Genomic DNA, 23,457 nt, shown 5'->3' with positions numbered 1-23,457 from the left:
AGTATAATAATCTTAAATATAGTAGCCTAAAGGAGTACTATTTTTAGTTACGTAAAGGAGGACAATAGCATTCAATTAAAACTGTTTAAAATATCATAATCAAATTTTATAAATACCAAAAAATCAAATCACATAATCAAAACTAACACTTCACTTACAAAAACAAATAGCATACTAATTGCTACAATCAATTGCTGTTAAATATGAATATTATTTAGTCAAGATTGTATAAAATACAATTTGAGAATTACAATTTTATTTTAAAATTCAATGCCTGTTTTTGTTCATTGATGCTTTTTTTGCTTCTCAACAACAGAAAAAAAAGAACTCGTCATTAGATTGCAACTTTGAAATTTTCTTTTTTTTACATTTTTAAAGTTTTACAGTCTTTTGCTCAGGATTTACTCATAACATTAGAAACAATTTTGTTATTTTATTTTAAAATAATATTTCATTTTTCAAAGCACTAATTTCATTATGCTAGTTATAAAAAAATGAACATCTAAATTGACTAAAAGTACAAAAATAATAATAATGACATTAACTATTAATTATTAGTTTTAATAATAATGAAATATTAATTTCATAAAAAAAAAATTTCAACAAAGAAATTTTTTTTCTAACATTTGAAATAGTTATCAGAATTAAATCTGTAAACACAAAAAATTTAATTCATTATTCATTTAGATATAAGCGTACAGATTTATCTAAGAAAATAAAGATTACAAAATTCTTATAATGAATAAATAATTGTATAGGAAAATTGTCATTTTTTAAAAAAAAAAGAAATATATGTGAGAAACTTTTAAATATCTTGAATTGTATCAAATTGTTTAATCTTTAAAAGATATAATACTTAATGCTACACTGTATAGATAAATTTTAATTTCTTTCATTTATGTAATGCAATGAAAGATAATTTGATATTCTAATTTGAAACATCTTTCATATGTTCATTAAGTCAGGTACGTTTAGTCTGTCCAACATACATAAGATCACATTGACAAGAAATTTACTAAATACCTCAGCTATTATTGCATATCCCCCAATATATACGGAATTTTGGTAGTTTTAGAAAATAATACTCCAAGTGGTAATAATGAAAATGTATTAACGTTTTAATAAACTAGAGTTAAGAAATTTTTGTCCACCACTCTAATAAACAATTTTAATATATGTAATCAAAAGGTCAGATTCAGAATATAGTCAAGTTCTAAATTTCTGATAAAAATTATAAAAGTTCAATTTGTTTTAAAAATTTCCACTTTGGTTTACTGCCACTGGAAGTCTCAATTATTGGAGGGCATGTTATTGTTAGATATAAGGTCTTTAAAGTTGGTGAAATTCAATTCATTTAAAAGGAAAAGGACTTTAACCTAAAATTTATTCAAAATTTTATCTCTTATCTGTTTTTCAAAAATTAACGTGAAACAATCACATTATTAAAGGTCAAAGTAGAGAAATTGTTGGATTGTGTGATTAATTCTCTATAGATGGAATCAATAATATTGAAAGGAAATCCATAGTCAACAGCTTAAAAGCAAGAGAGCTTTTTATTCAGATAAATATTAGATTAAAAATTAGCAGCTATCTTTCATTTAAAGAGATGGGATGACAAGTTATGAGGGTGGATTGAAACTGCAAATGGTTTCTGATGAGCAGTAGATTCATATTTTTGTTAAATTGAGGCAAACTAAATTCTCAGAAACAAACAATTTTTTTAGACAATAGCAAAGCATATTTTTTAAAGGATAGTAAATATTTCTCCAACATTACACTTTGTAAAGACAGAATACTTTTTTATGAAAGTTTAATTTTCCTAATATAGTAAATTTTATAACAAAAATTTTATCTTTACTTATCTAGTGTACATAAGAAATATTTTACATAAAAACCAGAAAAACTAAAAATTCACAGCAAAGGTTTTCATGAAAAACAAAAATAAGTAAACTAAATTTGTTTCAGATCAGGATGTTATGCTGATTGTCAGCATTGTGAGCCATTAGATTTAGCATTTTATTCTATTAACTTAAATTATTTTATTATTTTATTTTAAAAAATGTGTAAAAGATTATTTTAAACACAGTAAATTAATTTTTAATAAATATTACCAGTCTAGTATATAGTATCATTTAACTGCAAATAAAAAATTATTATAAGAAAAAGATATGAAAATATTACAGGATAAGCATATTAGCAGACACAATAATTTTTTCTAGAAATCTAACTCAAACCAGACACCTAGAAAAACAATAAAAGATAAAATTGCGGATCAGGTAGTGGTGTCAGATCCTCACCAGTTTTGCAAAAAAAAACGCTTCTCAATAATAAAAAACAAGTTTTTTACTTACTTGTTTAAAGATATTTTTTCAGCAAATGTAGTGCTGAAAATACTTTCCGGATTTTAAAGAAATTTCTATTTATTTTCCTAGTCAGAAAATAAGATTTTTTTGGCAACAGTTTATTAAATATCAGATCAGACTCATTCCCAGGAAATTTATGACACTAAAAAGTACATTAGCTAAAAGTAAATTTTAGAAGCAAAATTGACAGGATTATCTTAAAAGAACTTATAACTAATGAAGCACAAGATGCAGGTGTAGGAGCTTCAGGCATCTTAGTAGTTTTTGAAGTAGAAAAAGTTTTTGGCACACTAAAAAAGAGATCTTCAAAATCTTTGGATACAGCTACAGTTCCATAACCACTTCCACTACCACTTCCAGATGAAAAATCTGTTTTAATGAAAACAAAAGATTAGAAAACAAAATACTTAAAAATGATTTTTTTTGTTCCATTTTCTTTTAAACTAAAATACAGATCAATAATTTCTTTCTAGTTGTGATTAATTTTATTTTAGTGTGAATCTATGTTGTAAATAACCCTTCCATGCACAGGACTGAACAAAGATGAAGACACACACTCCAGAAAAAATAACACTATGAGTTACAATAGAAAAATATTTTTTGTATAATATTTATCAGAATTGGGAAGGTTTAGGACAGGATGGTTTAATCCACGGTTTAAACCGTCCTGTTCAAAACTGTCTTAAACTGTAAAACCCTTTTACTCAAAATTATGTTACAATTTAAAAAAATTCTTGTGGAAAATAAAAGGTTAATTTCTGAACAAGAAACAAAATGAAGACAAGTTTTTGTTTTATTAAAAAAGTTTACAGGATTCCCACGCCAAGAAAAACTTGCAATTGATACCGCACTTCCAAAGAATGGGAATTTATTCAAAAGAAAAAGATTTTATTTTTATTAGTCGATGTCAAATAAATATATTTTTCTCTTTTCTTTTTCTGTTCACTGATATGCATGCAATGCATTTTCCCCACCCCCCTCGTAAATCAAGCAGAAAACGAAATCAGCATGCCACACCCTTGAGTTTGATTGACGGCCTAAAGGAAAAAATAAAACATTCCTCCCTTCCCTGCCTTCAAGGTCACGGAGGAAATGACGTTTCTCTGGGTAAACGGGGAAAAAAAATTTCCCCTTCCTTACATTTTCCTCTACTCAACTTCAAGGATGAGTCCAATTTCCGCTTTTTTCGTGATAGTTTAAAATCGTTCTAGTTTAAAATGGCGGGGAAAATCGAGCAAAATTTTTCACGGTTATCTGGATACCGGATAAATGGTTCTCTACTATATTAAAAGCATTTTAATTCATATTGAAAAGATAAGGCATTCACTTTAATCATTCAATGAATTGTGCATCTTCAAAAGCTATTAAACTTTTCTTGTTATATTATTTTCCTTTAAAAAGTAAAAAGTATAAAAATGTTTATTTAATATCCGTAATTATTATGTGTACAATGGTTACACATACAGAATTTTTACCTTTTACCAATGTTCAAGGTTTTGGACACTTTAAGACCATTTAAAACAGTTTTAGTCACTTTAGGACAGCTTATGACAGTAAAACCCACATGTTCTGTCCAAAACCAGTTGAGGACGTATAAAACCCCAATCCTGATATTTACTCATTTTTAATATAATTTACTATGTCTCTAGAATTCTTATTTTAACACTGATATAGAAAAGTTACGCTATTCATTCACTTCAAATAGAGAACCTTTTGCTGATAAAGGTGACACACATTTTAAATATGTATGGAGACTGACAGGGTAAAAGAACTTTCAAATGAATGTATAACATGCTGTTTGTGAGTGAAAACTCATCTGATAAGAATACACTGAACCTCAATGGTAAAACTAAACCATTAATTTTAAAATCTTACATTAAACAAAATATAAATTATCAACATACTTAACATTTTATACTGGAAATTAGAATGAACAGTAAACACTGAAGCTCCCATTAGAGCATTAAATATCTCAAAAGCAAAAATAGACAGTAATTTTAGGGAAAGCTACACATAACGAATCTGAAAGCATATTGACTCACTGTTTAAAATAAAATTTAAAAAAAACAAATTGGTCGAACGAGAACTCTACTTGGAAGAATTTTTCCATTGATATTAAATGGTGATAACCAGCCAAGTAGATTAAACAGTTTAGATAACTCAGATATCAGCTGCAATTTTGTTACTGACGTTTCTTGTATTTAACCACCTTGAATGCCATCAGGGGTGATTGTGAGCCCAAGTCAAAATTCCGGAAAGTTTCTTGAGTTACAAAAAAACAAAAAACAAAAAAAAAAACAGTTTAAATTGAAAAATTAGAAAAAAAATTTAAACAAGGTTTTTTTCCTTTTTCTCAATATTTCTTAGTTTACTTAAAATATATTTAAAATTTTACACATACCTATGATGACCTGGAGAAGTAATTAAAATTTACAAATATGTCTTTCTTTCTTGAGTTTATGATTATAACAACTATTTACTGATAAAAAATGAATATTAATCATGAATATAAGCTTATAAAGTATCTCTCTGGCTCTCCCTTACAAACACATAAAATAAACTGTGTTTTTAAGTTCGACCTTTGAAAATTTGTTTTCCGGTAATTTCCGTGATCAATAATTTTTTGAAACGGCTGGACCTTCGATCTCCGGAAACTTCCGGATCACTGTTAGCGAAAAATCCGGAAATCCGGATTTTTTCCGGAGCACAATCAGCCCTGTGCCATTGCAGGCCAGGAGTTTTGATTGAGTTGTCGACTTCTATAGGCTCAGACTGATTTATTTCTCTAAATTAAGGCTAACTACCAGAATGGTCTCCCATTTCTTTGATTCCAGATAACTTCTATTTAAAGAGCTATGGTGGCTCAGAAGATAGAGCCTCTGCTTCTTAATAAGGTGACCCAGGTTCGAATTAAAGTGGTGGCTGGTTGATATGAATTCTGCTCCCCACTTGCACCTAAAACAGTATTAAAATAAAATACCCTCAGTGGTATAGATAGATTATGGGTTAGAATCCTCTTCCTGTTAGGCTAACTGTGGAAGTTTTTTGTGGTTTTCTTCTCCACGCAAAGCAAACGCAAGTTAGTTTTATCAAAAATCCTCCATGAAGGCTAGTTTGTCCCATTTCTTGATCTGGGAGTTTCTTGGTCTTCTGGGTTGGGTTCAAATTTACAAGGCTATGGAGTTAAACACTAAATCATAAACTCAGAATCGGGTCGGCTGCTTAATGCTGGTCATAAAATAAAATAATACCTCTATTCAAAAGAACAATGATCTTGCATTGAAGTTATAATACTTCAGTTTCATTGTTTACTCCACTCATCAGATCATCTGCAAAGAAATGTTACTGAACAATCAGAGAACCTTTAGTAAGTCCCCTGCTTCATCAATGGCAAGTTACTTCAGACATTTGGTGGTTTGATATGGTGCTAATGCTGTATTTTTTTCTTATGGTTCTTAGCTGCCAATCTTGAATTCGATCTAATGAATCTCTGATAATCTGTATGCTCAGAATCAACTTTGAATTGTCAATAGATTTTCTCAATGTCAGCTACTAGTGTAACTTAAAGAGTGTGAAACCTGGCAAGTATGAAAGCAAAAGGATCTTGTGCATAACATCAGTTTGTCATTGAGTGACTTCATTTGAAGACTTTGTTGATGCATCAAACAATACTCAAAATTTCATAATAGAATCTTGTATCTTTGTTATCACATGATGGGGCATGTAGAATGCATTTTTCAGACTTCAACAAATCTTCTTGAGACACCTGTTTCATGTGTCAATCCTTCATAAAAGATTACAAGAATAGCTAAGTCCTGAGAAACTCCCAGTCCTTGAATGGTAATCTTACAATGAATCTTCCTTTACTATATCTTGTCATGATAACTTAAAAAAGTTGTTTGTAGTATTTTCAGATTCACTTGTGTTTTGGTGTGAAATTTTGTCCAATTCCTGAAGGGTTTGCAAAAGTTTATCAATGTTACAACAGCAATATGTAGATTTGTGACAGCTCTTGCTGATGACAAATTAATTTTTCCAGAAATTACTCATCTGAAAACTGTTTAATGCAGCTATATTAAACTTCTCTAGCTCATGCATTCCTCCTTGAATTAGATTTGAAAATGTGTCTGCTCCCAAAAGCACACATATTTTATTTGGATGGCCAAAATACAGAAGTCTTTTGAAGTAGTCTAAGTTCTCCAAGTTCACTTAATTCTGAGGTAAGATGGATGCTACTTTAGAAAGCATTAAAGCTAAGATGTGTAAATTGAATCCTGGATCAAGCTCTGAACCAATAATAGCATTTACAAAGCATCTAATTTAATCATGGGTTTTGAAGATAGGCCAGATAAAGTAATATTCCCTTTTCTCTTAACCCCAAACAATCTTCTTTTTTAGAGTCAATAAGTTCTCCACAAATAACACTGAATCCAGATGAATCATACATTTGAACTATAGCAGTCAAAAGAATACTTCTATCTAGTTTTGGGCTGACAGAATAATGAACTGATGATTTATATTCTCTATCAATAATTGCCATCAAATTAGCAATTTTTTTTTTATGTAACAAAGAATAATTTTTCTTTTAGCAATAATTGCAAAGTTTACTTCTGCAACTAACAGCTGAAAGTCCCATATTCAAGCAATTAAAAGTTTTCCATTTGAAATTAAAGTTTTTCTTTCTAGAATAGTTCTCAAAAAAATTTTCACTGAACTTTTGGCCCTTTTAAACTTTAACTTAGGTTTTGGTAAAAGCACATTTCTCATTTCAAATCTATGTCCCCTTATCTAAAAATAAAAACTCAGCAAAAGTTGGCATTTTATTTTTCATTTCAGATAATTCTCGCAATGAATTATTGTCCAGTTTCTTTTGCAAACAAAAGACTAAAATAGAATTCCATGAATCAACTAGTTGTTTTAGAATTTTTAAATTATTTAAACATTCGATTGACATGTCGGCAAGTCTCTCCATTTTTAGCTGACTCGAGTTGCAAACTAGGCTGCATGAATAATTTATCTAAATGGCAATAAACAAGGTCTACTTTATTATGATATCTATTTGTATCATAATAAAGTAGACCTTGGGCAGCACTTGCAAAGCTACTTTGTAAATGCTGTCTAAGACCTTTCAAAGTTAGCAACAGAAATTTGAATCTAATTTATTACCAAAAATGCGTCACCTTTTACTGATAATTTCAGATATTGCAACTTTTGATAATTTGGCACTAACTTATTGTTACACACAGTGGCTGTAAATAAATCAGGAAATGATATCCAAGTAAAAAGCTCACCTGAAAAAGTTCTCAATTCCAGTTTTGGAAGATATGTATAAGCCTTTTTGAGTATCTGTTGCAAGTGAAGTCAAAGTTTGATTCAACTGTGGTCTTGTCAATTCATTGTTTTGAACTTTCAAAAATTATTCAAAACTATCTAATTTATTTAATAACTTGAAAAGCCATGTTTCGTAAAAGTATAATTTTTTTTTTATCACAACTTATTTCAATATCTTGAAAGAAATTCCAAAATTCTAAATTAAGTTCACTTAATTGAAAAGAGATATAATGTTCAACATTAAATTGGATCTTCTAATAAAGCTTTGATAGAATTAGCCATTAGCCATAAGCTGCCATTGTAAGCTTTTTTTTTGACAACTCGTTTCAACTTAAGTAAATCATTCATGCTTTGTTTATCGAAACCCAATGCAAAATCATGACCGCCCTCTTAAAAATTTAGAATCAAAGTGGACTCGACGAACCATGTTCATGGGTGAAAACTCATGTCATTGAACTTCAATAGTAAAAAAAAAATACTAAACCATTTATTCTTAAACAAAATATACATTTTATTTTAAATTTAATGATTGGAATTACGGTGCATGTTTGAGCCATAAAAATCCCAAAAGTAAGCTCACATTACCAATCTAAAAGGGGTGAATAATCTCTAAAACTTAATATTTCTGACAAACACAAAATATTTTCATCAAGCAATATTGATTTAAATTCATTAAAGGTAAAAATAAGAAAGAAATGAATCATTTTAAAGATGTTTAGCATGCTCAAGAAATTTTGTTAAGAGCGAAATTTAGAAAACTAATGAGATTATGTATTTTAATTTCGTATCGTAAAAAAAAATTAACACCTGCTATGAACAGGAAGATTTATCAAAGACAAATCAAATGTCCTTTAAAATACAGCAAGCTTCTAACAATAGTAAGAAAATATAAAAATTTGTGTATTAGTCTTAAGCTTTAACTCTATAGAGAACCTAAAAGCTGAAGATGTAGTCGTAAAAGTGTACAGCTTTTTGGAAAAAATATTTCTTTGGAAAAGTGTTGAGTGTAAAATACAATGGGGCTGTAATTATGAAAAGTCCTTATATTGCCTTTTAGCAAGAGTTTATAAAAATGTGATAAGAATAATGCTAGCTTTGGCAAATTAAGATTCAGAAACAAAACAGATGTAGCTTATTTTATAAAGTCCACTTATTAAACAAAAGAAAAAGTATTCATATATTACGTAGTTGGTATGAAGGTGAATATATTGTATGTCTCCCATGCGTGACTATACAACGCCTGGACATGCTGAGCATCAAATTATCGAGCTAATCTTGAGGAAAATTTGGTTAAGATATGGTTAAATACGTAAAAATTAAAATTAACATTAAGGACTCAAAACATTGGATTGCTCTCCTGGCCAAACTATGGGAACCATTTTTTCCAGATTGCAGCTGCTCCCAATATTTGGGAGTCAAAAATCTAAATCCATCATAAAAAAGTAAGTTTATTCCGAGGAAATACATTTTTTTCTGATTTTGCAATTTAAAATATGGTCTGCACTAGTTAATTAGCATATTTAAGATCACATCCTTGAACCATTAAGACTGAGACCTAGAACGGGAAGATTAGATCAAAAATTATTCAGGGTGGTGAGTTTTTTTTATTTTTGCGCACTGCACCTCACTAAACAATCTAAATCTTAGTGCTATTGTATAAAATTCTAATTAAAATATTATAAATTTATAACACAAACTTTTTTGTACAAAGTTCTTATAAACTTTACATAAACAAACATTGTTTTATGTATGCATTGTTTTATGTAGTGTTAGATTAAGCCTAATTATTACAATATTAGTCTTTTGGTCATTGTGTTACGATTGCAGGCGAATTTGAATTTATAAAGATTGTGCAGCAGATTGACTGAATAAATTCTGCTACCAAGGTTCAGGTATAAGTATTTAAGCACTCTAGAGTAAGACCCTCTTTTCACAACTTATGTCAGGGATGAGAGTAGTCAGAAAGTAAAAAAGAGGAATTTGCAAAAATTTGACAAAAAAATAGCGATTTTTAAACTTGAAAGCCATGTGATTATAAATCCCGATATGAGGCTTTTAAATCACGTGAATATGAAACTCTACATTGAAATGCGAAAATCTTGATGCGTGATTTTTAGATCACGTAAATACAAATCACGACGCATAATTTTTAAATTGCGATTTTTAAACTTGAAAGCCATGTGATTATAAATCCCGATATGAGGCTTTTAAATCACGNGGGATGAGAGTAGTCAGAAAGTAAAAAAGAGGAATTTGCAAAAATTTGACAAAAAAATTGCGATTTTTAAACTTGAAAGCCATGTGATTATAAATCCCGATATGAGGCTTTTAAATCACGTGAATATGAAACTCTACATTGAATTTAAAAAATGCGAAAATACACATCTTGATGCGTGATTTTTAGATCACGTAAATACAAATCACGACGCATAATTTTTAAATTGCGCGATATTACAACCGCAAAAACAAATCATGATATTGGATTTTAAGCTCGCGTGAATACGAATTGCTACATAGGGTCTTAAAAGCGCATAAATACAAATCACGATATTGGATTTTTAAATCTCGTAAATAAGAATGCCAATGTATGATATTTAAATCGCCTGAATAAGAATCGCAACGTTCACCTTTTTAATCAGGTAAATACGAAAATTGATGTTTGATAATAAAATCACGATTCTAAAAATGCATGAATTCAAAACACGATATTGGATTTTAAAATCTCGTAAATAAGAATCATAATATACGATATTTAAATAGAGTAAATAAGAATCTCCAAGTGCAACTTTTAAATCAGGTAAATACGAAAATCGATGATTGATATTAAAATCGCGTGAATACTAATCGAGATATTTGCAGAGTCTGGACAAGGGACTTCTAAAAGGCTTGTTTGTATTGTTTTTGTTTAGTCATAATAAATAAAAATTTACAAGATTAATTGAATGAGCAAATAAACATTTTCACCGCAAATCCACCTCTATTTTTTATTTTGTCGTTTGCTTTCATGCCAGAATACAGGAATCAGCGACGTTAGAATTACGAAAATACGAGCTATCCGACGGACAGATAAAAAATACAGAAAATCTTATTTTCTGTGCGTGAAATCGGAGAAAATAGCTAATATAAGTAAAAATGTGGAAGGGATAACAACTAGGACGTAGTTTTAATTTTCCGTTTATCTTTGAAAATCGTAAATAAATATAATTATTTTATTTCAACCACTGAATTTAAAAGAAAAAAGCGGGATATTTATAAATAAAAAAGAAACCAAAACTTTTAGAGAATCGGAGTTTTTGATAAAAAAAGGCTGAAATTCGTGAGACAAAAGTGAAAAAATCTCATCCCTGTATAAAGGTTAACCAGTTTTATCCCAAAGAAATTATTTTCAGAGAAACTTCAGAGGGTGGAATAATTTCGGTCCGCGGAAAATTAAATTCCTCATAAAATATTTTAATTTGAGCAAAAAAAATATTTCCGCGGAAATTAGCGGGAAAATGGAAAAATCTGAACAAAAAGTAGAAATCAGCGAATCCGCGGAAGAATCACATCCCTGTTATGTAGAGCTAAAGGGAAATATTACTCAAGGTGAAACAAAATTTAAACTAATTGATGTTTTCATAATCTGAAAACATCAGACAAAATAATACAAGTGTAACATATTTATTTTAATATTAGAAGTAGAAGTATCATATTAATTTAATACTATTCAATTTTAAGTTCAGAATCTAAACAGAATAAAATTAAAGGATTATTTAGCGAAAAAAAATAGTTTTTACAACAAAATTTCCTGATTGTAAAACTTAATATGTTTGTAGAGGACTTCAGATTTTGCTATTTTCTTCATTCTTAATCTGGATTGTATTTTAAATATAAGGTTCTACACTTTAGTTAAAGAGCATTTTCTGTCCATTGGTAATTTAACTTATTTCATTTTGAAAAAAGGGATTATACATTAGGAGTAGACTAACTAGAGTTTTTAGTGTATGATTATTGAGGGTAAAACTAAAAAAGAAAGAAATTATGCATGTAAAAAGAATTTAGTTTCTTTCCTTCACAAAAATGCTCTAATATACATCATGAATATATTTATTTTTAGTTCACAAATATCTTTTACAATTAGTTTTTTTTTTAGTTTTATGTTTTTCAAAAGATATGACTAATAATGAAATTAAGCACTATATGCATTTCAATAAAATATTGTTAGATAAACAAATCATAAAAATTTTTAAAAAATTATTAGGTATAAAAAACGACAACCTTGGATGCCATTATATTTCAAAATTATTTGCATAAAATGAAATAATATTGCAGTTTCAGCAAAGCAATAATTTTATTATCAAGTAATTTTTATATTATTTTAGAGAGAACTTGAATAAAGAGTTATGTGAAGAGAAATTATAAGTGTTTAGGAAATTGAAGATAACAAGCAATAATTTTTAAAGATACCTGAATTTTCCCATTCAACATCTAATCCTTTGTAAGCATGACTCAATTTAGTGCTTATTAAATTAAGTGTTAATATTTGTTGATTTATAACAGCATTCCCATTCGGAAGAACAAAATCTTTTATCACACTATTACTAGTCGCATTGATATTTCTGGAAGAAAAAAAAAGGAAAACATGATCAACAGTTATTGAAGACAAAAATATAGAATACATTTCTTGTTAAAAACTTATGAAATGACAAACATACTATAATGTTTTTTTGATGAAAAATCAACATATGGGTGCCCAACAGTATTAAAAAGATGTTTTTGCGTTCTAAATAAATCTTATCATTGATAAAATTTCAGTAATGAAGAGGCCGCTACATCAATTCTCCTTTTACTCCCAAAACAAATTGAAATCCATTTGGTACATTAATAAAAAATGGATTAACTGAATTTGAACTCAATTTGATTGAAAAGTTTTATTATTAGCAATTAAGACCGATTGGAATAAACATCAGCACTTTTTAAGGCCTATATATAAATTTTTAGTGATACTATGCCGAGCACTGTTTAAATTTAATCAGCACTTTTATATCTGAAGTCTAAATGTAGAGATATATATTTTAACAAAATATCACATTTCAACTATAGCCTTTACCAGATATAAGTTCCTCATATAAAGAAGGGTGGATTCTGATTAAACATCAATTCTATCCCAATGACAACAAAAATCATTGAAATAAAAAGGTAAATACTCTTCTTATTAGTTAGTCAGTGTTAAAGGAGGGCAGAATATGTTTGATGGCACAAACCAAGTACAGGGGAAAAAGGATGCTGTCCTGGGAAAATCTTTGATCCAATTAAAACAAAAATCAATCAATCAAATCAAGTAAATAAAATCTCAGAAATTTTAATAAATTTTATAACAGAGAAATTAGCACTGAAATGAGTAATCACTTTTTGGCATGCAAGATTTGCGTCGATTCAATAGCAACCTTTTATTTTTAAATTCTTTTTTTATATATAAATATTGCATTAAGTTTTTTCTCTTTTTTTAAAATTTCAATACTTTTTATGCATATTATTACAACACTTGAAAATTGAATCACAAATCTGATTATTCCGTTGCTTTCATGAATGAGCTTTATGTATTGAAAATCGATTTTCACATGGGTTTTAAAATGTCAATATATTTCAAACTATGTAATTACGACATGGAAAATTTGAATAGCACATTTGAGCAATCACTTTTAGTCGCAGTTACTGTATTTGAGGTGATTCCATAAAAAAATCAAAATAGCAGCAATCGCAAACTAACAATAGGCTCACTAAAATTAATTGAAAAACATTGTTAAACCCAGACAGACAAAAAAAAGTGACAAAATAATGCTTAAACATCGGAAAATAATGTAAGTTCTGCTAAAAATAATCTTTAAGAAACGTAAAATCCTGGGGGGGAAAGGTTGCATAAAGAAAGTATGCATTACATTCTAGATTTCAACGCTGATCGTCGCCAGGATTGATCAGGACACCTGACTGAACAGTTTCTGAATACGGACCTAATTTACTTTTTTCAAAACATAAATAACTACATAAACTACAATCAATCTTTATCAAAAGCAAAGTTATCGCGATGTGTGGTATATGATTGCTGAATATTAATTTGTTCTGAAGTGTCTCTTGGAACTTTAAAATTTTCAATTGTGCTCAGCATAGATTCAAGGCCTACCACACGAAAAAAGTCAGCAATTAGATTTCCAAACACATCCTCAGTAACGTTTTGAAGAGTTTTCAAAGGGAGGAAAATCTCCAATCATTTCCTTCTCTTTCCCTTCTGCCATATGAACAGCTGTTGAGTGTAGGAAAGGAGCATGGAGTGGAGAAGCATAGGAATGAATGAAGGAATCAGAAAGGAATGAATGAAGAAAATCAGGATGGTGCCAGGATAACCTCAGCTGTAAAACAAGCATTTGCCCCTCCCCATTTTTTTCCAGGAAATATGTCTCTCCACTCCCCTTTTTCTTTAGCTGGATGTTAAAAACATGTGAATGTTTGATGAATAAAAGATGCTGATGAGCTTGGGATAACCTTGAATATTCTTACAATTAAAATGTTCAAAAAGAATTTCAAACTTTCAACTGAAGGTCAGTGAAGAGGAGGAAGAAGCAATGTGTGAGAATTTTACACAGGGATAAAAGAAAGACCGTTCTAGGCAGAGTCAGTAAAAAAAAATTTGAATAAACGGTTTTCTGAAACCTGATTTGAGAATCGAAAATAGGGGAAGAAAATGCACAATATAGAAGCTCATTTTAAATGCTTGGGAGAGCGCTTTTATTGGGGTATTTTCTTTTCATTGCTCATATTTCTGTCTTTGAGTTAGATTATCTTCCTCAGCTTATTATTATTTATTTTATCGTTAAATCTTCAATTCTGATCCTCTGTTGCGTTTTTGTTTTATAAATATTTTTGTTTTATTAATATTTTTGTTTCATTAATATTTTTGTTTTGTTTATACTATTTTTTTTAATTTCGTTTTGTTTTAGCATAACTTGTTTCAAAGTAATCTATTTTAAATGCCTCCCATTAAAAAGAAAAATTATACAGCTGTGTTTAAGCTGTCAGCAATTAAAAGAGAAAAAGAAACTGTAATAAATGGTTTCAAAAAAGAGGAAATCATCCCGGGACAAAACGAAACCCATACTGAAAGTGTGAGTGACGGAGCAAAACCTGAAATAAACAATGAACTAGTAAACCTATTTTGCTCTGCTACAGAGAGCTCTGATTTTGAGGGATTTTTAATGCAGTGATATAAATATATATAGTGATAGGCGATAGCTGAATAAACTATTCTTTAGTTTTTCTTTGAACAAAATTTGTTTGGATTTATCCTTTATTTCTAAAACAAGATTTTGAATTGCTGATTTAAAAATAGGATCATTTCATTTTTATTTTTAACAATTTTAATACTTATTTTAATGGTTTTTGATATATTATTTTTTCATATTTTAATGGTTACTTCAAATTAAAATAAGAAATTGCTTAATTTTACTTAGAAAGATATTGAAATCTATTTATATACTAGGATTGTTACTATTTTTTCCTTTTTTTTTGCATATTGAATATCCTTTTATTGGTTTTTATTTATATAACTATTTAAATTATATATATATATGCATATTTAGAGCATGTGTTAAGTCTCAAATCAAGTCCTGCATTAGTATAGTAAAATTCAGCACTGTGTGCACGATATTGCGGCATATCCTGAGGAAAGCTTTTTTCTTTCTGCCAATTTTTAGGTCACATCGTTTCTTCGCAAAATTACGGTATTAAACAAAATTGTTGATACTATGAAAAACAGTTAAATTTATTTTCAACTGTCATGTAGAAACTATATTAAAAGTAATTTATTTGACTAATCTTTTTCGAAATTCTTTTTATTTTATTTATATAAAAAAACTTATTGGTATATTCACTGCTTTTTCACAAAATATGCCCTCCAAGGAAGAAAGATTTCTTAAAAACTTTTGCTATTTGAAAGAAAAAATTTGTGTAAAATATAATTACTTTGTTTGACCGTTACCATTCCAGCAATTTTTAGAGCCCTGCTCCATTTGAGAATGGGAACATATTTTTATCGGCAGTTCTTGCCAGAACTTTTTTATTTTCTTAGTTTTCTTTTTTAAGTTGTCAACTAATCTTTCAATACTTGTTCCTGCTGCAGTAGTGGGTCTAGCTCCAAGGTTATGCAAAAACTTCAGCTTTTCTAAAGTAATTTCTTGTCCATTAACATCTCTTTTTCCAAGGCGAGGTTTGCCACATTTGTGGAATAACTAAAAAAAATAATGCTTACTATTTCATCATTCTGAACAAAGTAAAATTATATCAAGAAATGAAACAATTTTACTAAATCATAGGTATTAGTCAGAGCTTTCTCTATACAAAATGCTAATTAATAAATGCTACTTTTTGTGTTTTATAAAACTTACAAGTCTGCAAGGATTGGGATTTTTTGTCTTATAAAGAGAGCAATGACCAAAAAAAGCTTGAAAACTGAATTAATTAGAATTAGCCAAAATCTTTTAAAATAACTCAAGGAAATGTTCAGAAATATTTATTCAATTAAAAAATTTCTAATTTTCTTATTTATAAACAGCAACCCTAATTAGGATTACAATCACAACTTAATTTAAAAAATAATTTCAATTTCAATGTTGGTGCTCCATTTGTAGTTTAACCTGAAAGTAACATTTAGCTTAGGAATAAAATAAGTTTTAAAGACAATCACTAAAATTATCCAAAGTGATGCTTTTGTTGTGACCAATTGATTATTCACTTAGGAAAACAATTAATATAGGTTGCATTAGTAGGTAAAGATAAGTTTCTAAATACCTTTTTTGAAATCAAAACTCCATTCTCTTGAAAATTCATTACAGCTTCAGATATTTTAATGTCAATTGGTTCTAGTATAGATTCAATGTTATAAGAATTTTCAAGTCTAGATACAAGATTTATTAGAGAATCTAAAAAAAAAAATATATATATATTTTTAGGGGCTATTACAGATCACAATATCAAGGGGAAGGCCTATGGCTGGTTCCCAAAACAGAAAAATATTGATTACTATGTTTAAAAAAAAAAATCAGGGTAAATGATAGTTCAGGAATGAAATTGTTAAAAACATTTCTTAAACCTGCAAAAGATTATACCAATCAGTGCAAAAGGCAATAGATACAGTGTGCAAAATAAAAAATGGACCACCATGAAGAACTTTTGATCTAATCATTGACTCTTCACTTTCAACTTCAACTCAATCTTCTTTTCAAGGACTCAATTTTCGAACTCTTAATGGTTCTAGAAGGTGACCTCAAATATGCTATTTAATTAGTGCAGACAATATTTTAAGTTACGAAATCAGACACAAAAACATACTTCCTCTGAATAAATATACTTTTTTTTTACTGATTCATATTTCTGACCACCAAAATATAGGGGGTAGCCGCAATCTGGTCAGGAGAGTGGTTCAATGTTAGAATCCCTTAATGTTAATTTTACTTTTTGCCTTATCTTGAGAAATGTCAAAGGGAATTGAAAACTTTTTGCATACAGTTATGAAATGCATTTATGCAAAGATAATTCCATGCGAAAAATAGCTTTAAATAAATATTTATAATTTTTTATTTCATTTAATATTAATCGAAAAAAATTTTAATTGTTAGTTATACTCTTTTATCTTAAAGAACTCGAATTTTAGACATTTGGCTTTCTTGAAATTCAATTTCTCAAGAACTATTCAATCAATTTCGCACAACTTCTTATCTTACCATGTAAAATTATATTCTTTAAAATGATGTAAAAAATTGTATACCTTACAAATAAACATTTTTTTGACCATTATTAAATAAAATAATAAATATTTAATAAAAGTTGTTTCCGCTTGGAATTAACTTTGGATAAATGAATTTTATTATTGGGGGCAAAATTTTTCAATTCACTTAAAAAGTTTTCGAGATATAGCGAAATATGCGAAAAGTAAAATTAACATTAAGGGATCATTATGTAACTATTGGGACCATATTTCCCAGATTGCAATTACCCTCTATATTTTGGGGGACAGAAATCCGAATCCGTTGAAAAAATATATGTTTATTCAGAGAAAGTACGTTTTTGTGTCTGATTTCATAACTTATCGTTTGCACTTATTAATTAGCATATTTGAGGTCACCCCCTCAAATCATTAAGAATGAGTCTTTGAACATAAAAATCTGATCAATAGATCATTATTCAGGGTGGTCCGTTTCTTATTTTGTGTACTATACATGGAAATATTGAAGATAGTGGTAAGAAATCGGCATTACCTACTTTAGTGTTAAAACAAATGAAGAAGTAGAAAAAATATCTGAAGTAGAAGATAGAGATGACAAGTGATAAAGAAGCCGAAACAAGAAGTTACAAAAAGATTCTTGTAAAGCAAGAGACAAAAGGCAGAAAAATAATAAAATGGTAATAAAGAAGTTTATTTTTGTACTATATTTAGTGGTTAAAAAGCAGTGGCCAGAGCTAGATAAGGTTCAAAATATGATAAAATTTCCAGGTTGCCAACTTAACATATCTTGCAACATTAAAATTCTTTTTAAAATCTATGTAAAAAATCACACATATCTACCACATTTGTGCAAAATATCTTAGGATTGGATTGGATTGAATGTAGAAGTTTTATGGCACAAGATCCAAAGGAGGATATGCTGCGCCAAACACAAAATATCTTAGGATGCATTAGGGGCTTTATTAAAGAATCTGCGTAAACATTATTACAATCATGCAGTGTTTTTGTACTTTTAGCAGATGCAAAAAAGAATTGTAAAAATAATAAAAAGCACTGCTTGAACAATTATTTAAGATTAATGTCTGATTTAACAGATGTTGTTGAACACATATTTAATGTTATTAAATATTTGTTTACATGCAATTAGATAATTTTAAAAAAATTAATCAATATGCATAGTTTGATTTTTGATTTTAAGATTAACGTTGCATATCTTTTTTAATTGTATGCTATATCATTATATAATATATTAAATAGTATATAAAATATTATTATGTATAAAAGATCAATTAGCAGTAATCTATCAGGAAGTCAATTGTGTCACAATTTAAAAATATTAACAAAAAATTATAAAACGTTTCAATTTTTAAAAAAGTACAAATTGAAATAGTATTACTTGTATATTATATCACAACACAATAAGTATAATTATTGGAGCTTATAAAAGTGATAAACTGATAAAGAGTCTTAATGCTTTTTTGTTAAACATTATGAAGTGCTAAAATTTCCTTTCCATAAACTTCAAATTATTCCTTGTAAATCAATTTAAAATATCTAATTTGATTAGAATAAATAAATTATTATATAAAATTCAGGCTCAACAGCCGGAATCAAAACAGATGTTAAATTCATAAAATTGTTTTAAGTGCTTTTTTTTTTCCTTTTTATTAACCATTTAACGTGCTTCATCTTTAATGCTTTATTTTCAATCTAACAAACAATTCTTTGAAACAATATAAAAATTAACACTTAATCACTTTAAAATTAAGTGTTCAGAATAAGAATGAATTATTTCATTTATTTACTTTAGGATTTTTAAGACAGCATTATTTTATTTTATAACGGTGCGGAAGAGCAGAACCAATTAGGAGTTAACAACTGTCAATGTTTAACTCCATAGTCTCATAATTTTGAACCTAACCCAGAAGACAAGAGAACTTCTTAATCAAGCAGAGATGCAAATTTGTCCCCATGGAGGACTTTTTGGTGAATTTATCCCACATTTGCGTTACGTAAATCACGAAAACCTTCCATGGTTAGCTCAATGGAAAGGGGATTCTAACCCATGCTCCATCTACCACTTAAGATATTTTAGGTCAGCACTGTGATCAATCGAAACAAAGGCAAATTCTGTATTCGAACCTGTGTCCTTCATTGTGAGGTTAACCGTCTATCCCCTTAACCACCACAGCTTCCCATGAATTATTTGAAAACTTTTATTTGTTAAAAATGTAAACACTTTTCCCCTTGTTAAAGCATTTAATTGTAGAATTTACTTGCTAATTTCATTATAATAATATTTTTGTTTTTACCAAGTAGATATAGTTATCTGATAGGTGTTAAAACATTGGTTTTGAGCAATTATTTTATGCAGTTTATAATCACTTATGTTTTTAAACATCAATGCTGTCATAGGAATGTTGTCATAACAGGTATGAAAACAGGCTTTTTTGACCTATTTTAGAAAAAAATTTAATGTAGACATTTAAAGTAAATAAATTTTCACAAATAATTATGCTAAATATATACATAGATATAGAAAAATTGGAAATTTAAATTTTCATTTACCCCAAAAGTAATGTTGAATATTATTCAGAAAGCAAAACTTGTTACAAATGTAGTATCAAATTTATGTGATGGTGGTCCATCCTTTGAATTATTTAAAATACATTTTTCCTTTTAATTTTTCAAATTTTCATTTTCAGTTCCTTCTAGTTTCTTTCTTTTCTAGTATATAATTGCGCAAATTTGTAAACCATTACATTTCACTGAGAACATTGAAAGTGAAAACATTTTAATACTTCATTGTTCCACAAAACAGCTGAAAAATTTTTTGTGATATTTCTTTCTTTCATAAGTTCAAGGTTTCATCAGTTCAAGTGCCAAACAAAAAGGTTTTGCTTTTTATTTTTACACAACTCCAATTTACTATATTGCTACTATAATTAATACTAACATTTGACGCTTATTGTATTTAATTAAAAGAAATAAATAATTCAAATTTTTATGTAGGTTGATATTGGGAAGGTTTTAGAGGTAACAAATATTATTAAAACTGACATGCAACAAAAATATGCAAACCTTGATTCAGTATAATGTTTCAAAAAAAGAGCCTTTACCTATAAAAGAGATCCATTCATTACCAAAAGAGATGTGATTGTTCAGGCAATTATTTAAGACATTTAAACAATAAGGAGAACAAGGTTTAAGATCTGGTAAACCATGACAATGAGGACAATAAGCCATTTTCATTAATGAACGGCTACATTCAGGAGTAGGACCAACCTGAAAACATTTTGAAATTAGTATTTAAGTAATATTTTTCAATGATTGTATATAATAACTGCTCCCACTGAAAAAAAATTTATTATTTAAAGTAAATAAAGAACACAATATGATAAAAAAGTAATCAAAATAAAGTTATTATTCTTATGTCAGACAGGCCTAATTCCTTAAGAGTTGAGTGGAGAAAAATAACTTATGTGTTTATGTTCACAAAACATGATTTTGGATTTACATTGGGCCATTTGATGCCTATGTAAGACAAAATTATAGTCTTTCACTGTTAATGTGTTACATCTGAATTCAGAGTTGGCAAAATTTTCAAACAAAAATAATAATAACCCCCTGGTAAAAATCATGGTATTTATTGTTCTCTCCAAAATCCCTCTGTAAACTAACCAAAACACTTGTATCATGGATTGAATTCTTTAAAGGTTTAATTTAAACACAGCAAAAAGATATAAAATTTGGCAAAGCAAAATTAACAACTTTTTATAATCTTTGTGCAGGAAATAGCCTAAATCTGGATGCTAGTGCTTAACTTAAGCATTTAAAAAAACATAATAGGTTAAAAAAACTTATAAATAAACCCAAAATTTCACAGCGCTATGCAGCGGCACTTATGATTCTAGGCCTTAAATTTTGGTATGTGAGGCATACCTAATGGGGCAGCCTATTTGCTGATTTTTTTTCTTTTTACTTTTCTTCTAGAAGTTGAAGATTTTATTTTGTTGAATTAAACTTTAAAAATTTCCTTTTCATCCTTCCCTTTTTTTTCTTCTGAGGCAATCTATTTTTATATTTCAAAATAAATAATACCCTAAAGAATTAACAATACATGTTAACACTTACAGCTGAAGGTCAACTTAATTATTTTTACTTTCTAAAATATGCGATTTCAGAATTTGAAAATGTAGGAGAAAAATGATGCAACATAATTAGTATGTGTATAAATATAGAATCTATGAACAGGCTTAAGATTTCAGGGAGTTTGTTTTTTTCCATAATTTCTTTGACTACTGACTTGAGGAAAGATTTTTAATTATTTATTCTATAATCAAAATTTATTTTAGCAAGATCATTAATCAATTTATGGTTCAAATTAGCACAAAGCAAGATCATGATGAGGTGGGTGCTACCAATGACACTGGCAGACATTTAGTGGATGAGTTTGTGCTAAGTAGGGTATACTCATTCATAGATCCAAAATATGTATGAATTTGGATGAGTATTTCTAAAGAAATTTAAAAAAAACTACTAATGAGCCATCAAATTTATATACTGTCATCATAAGTAAAGCTCCATTGCACATCAAATGTTCTTCAAATTTAAGATATAGGACAGAATTTTATGCCAATAAAAATATTTAATGATGCCGATAAAATAATAATATTTATAAGTAAAATTAATTAATGATGAAATAATAAAAAATACTATATTTACAACAAATAGAGCAACTAAAAAAATACCTCCATAATATTTTTTACTACATCTTTACCAACTGAAAGAGCTTGTACAAAAGTTCGTGTTGCAGTGAAAGATCTTTTAATATCCAATGTTAGCTTGCCAGGTACATCTCCAAATGGTTTAAGTTCATTCATATTTTCAATGACACACTCCAGGTATTTGTTATCAAATCGATGTTGTGCGTTTAACACCTACAAAAATATTAATCACACAATTTCGTCAGCAAAATACTTTTTCATATTTACTGATTCTAAAGGCTTTAAAACAAATAAAAATATGTAGGCAAACTCATGCCTAGTATACTGCAAGGTTTCATGTGAACCATTAATGTGAGACCTTTTTTCTTCGAAAGTTTTATATGCACAATTATCTGTACAATCAGGTTACAGTTGTGCCACAGAGAAATTAATGATTTTAACCATACAAAAAGAAATTAGGAATATCAGGACAACTATGAACCCGACATAAACCAGTTCAGATGAAACTATGAAATCGACAAAAATTAAACTTGATATTTAAAATTTGAGAAAGATAAAGTAATTAAGTTCATTAAAAGTAATTTAGTTGATTTTTTGATTAAAGCTTTAACTAAGATAAAAGACTAAATATATTTTGTAATTGCCAGTTTACAAGTTTGAAGGAATGAGGTTTCTTCAGTAAGAAAAATAGTCTCCCTCTTCTAGTGGTTTTTCGAATTTATGATTTCTGACTCTCCGTTCCTCTTCCTCAAACCTCCTTACTTCAAACTGGCAATCTGGCATGCGGCCTTATCGAATATTGCTACTGTAATTGTTTAATGCTTAGTGGAAAATATCAAGCAAGCGCAATTCAAGTCTCATTAGCTTACAAAAAATGTTTATTAAGCTAGAAAATATTTTTTAAAAAAATAGCACAATAATAGAAAAACAAATAAAATACTGAAACATATAACTTCTAGAAAATATAATTGTCAAGAGGATTCTATTTACTTTCTACGTAATACAGCTATACTAACTCCTACAAGCCTAATCTTGGTTTATCTTACATATATATACAGTGGAGCATCGTTTATACGACGCCGAAGGGACCACCGAAAAACGTCGTATAAACGATAACGTCGTATAATCGATTTTTACTTCTAAAACTGAAACTAACTCTGTTTTCAGTTAATTTTAATGTTTAACGTGTTGATTTACATAAATTTCTAAATTAGACAAAGCAAAACAAACAAATAACCAAAGAAGAAAAATTGCAGTGAGCAATTTGAATGTATGTTACCTT

At 28.4% G+C, this 23,457-nt stretch overlaps 1 protein-coding gene across 1 annotated transcript in view; it reads right to left on the bottom strand.

The window, feature by feature from the left end:
• Nucleotides 1-353: 353 nt before the first annotated feature.
• The window catches only part of LOC107449382 (glypican-6), a 40,522-nt gene continuing 17,418 nt past the window's right edge, over nucleotides 354-23,457 (bottom strand). The window contains exons 4-9 of the mRNA XM_016064891.3: nucleotides 22,200-22,388; nucleotides 20,568-20,733; nucleotides 16,515-16,645; nucleotides 15,690-15,955; nucleotides 12,141-12,292; nucleotides 354-2,732 (exon numbers count right to left, since the gene is read on the bottom strand). Coding sequence (XP_015920377.1) covers nucleotides 2,518-2,732; nucleotides 12,141-12,292; nucleotides 15,690-15,955; nucleotides 16,515-16,645; nucleotides 20,568-20,733; nucleotides 22,200-22,388 — 1,119 coding nt within the window. The 3' untranslated portion in view covers nucleotides 354-2,517. The remainder of the gene's footprint in view (nucleotides 2,733-12,140; nucleotides 12,293-15,689; nucleotides 15,956-16,514; nucleotides 16,646-20,567; nucleotides 20,734-22,199; nucleotides 22,389-23,457) is intronic.

Source organism: Parasteatoda tepidariorum, chromosome X2 (genome assembly GCF_043381705.1).
Source record: "Parasteatoda tepidariorum isolate YZ-2023 chromosome X2, CAS_Ptep_4.0, whole genome shotgun sequence".
NCBI lineage: Eukaryota > Metazoa > Arthropoda > Arachnida > Araneae > Theridiidae > Parasteatoda > Parasteatoda tepidariorum.
The sequence above is the reverse complement of the archived record's forward strand: the minus strand, read 5'-3'. Positions and strand labels throughout refer to the sequence as shown.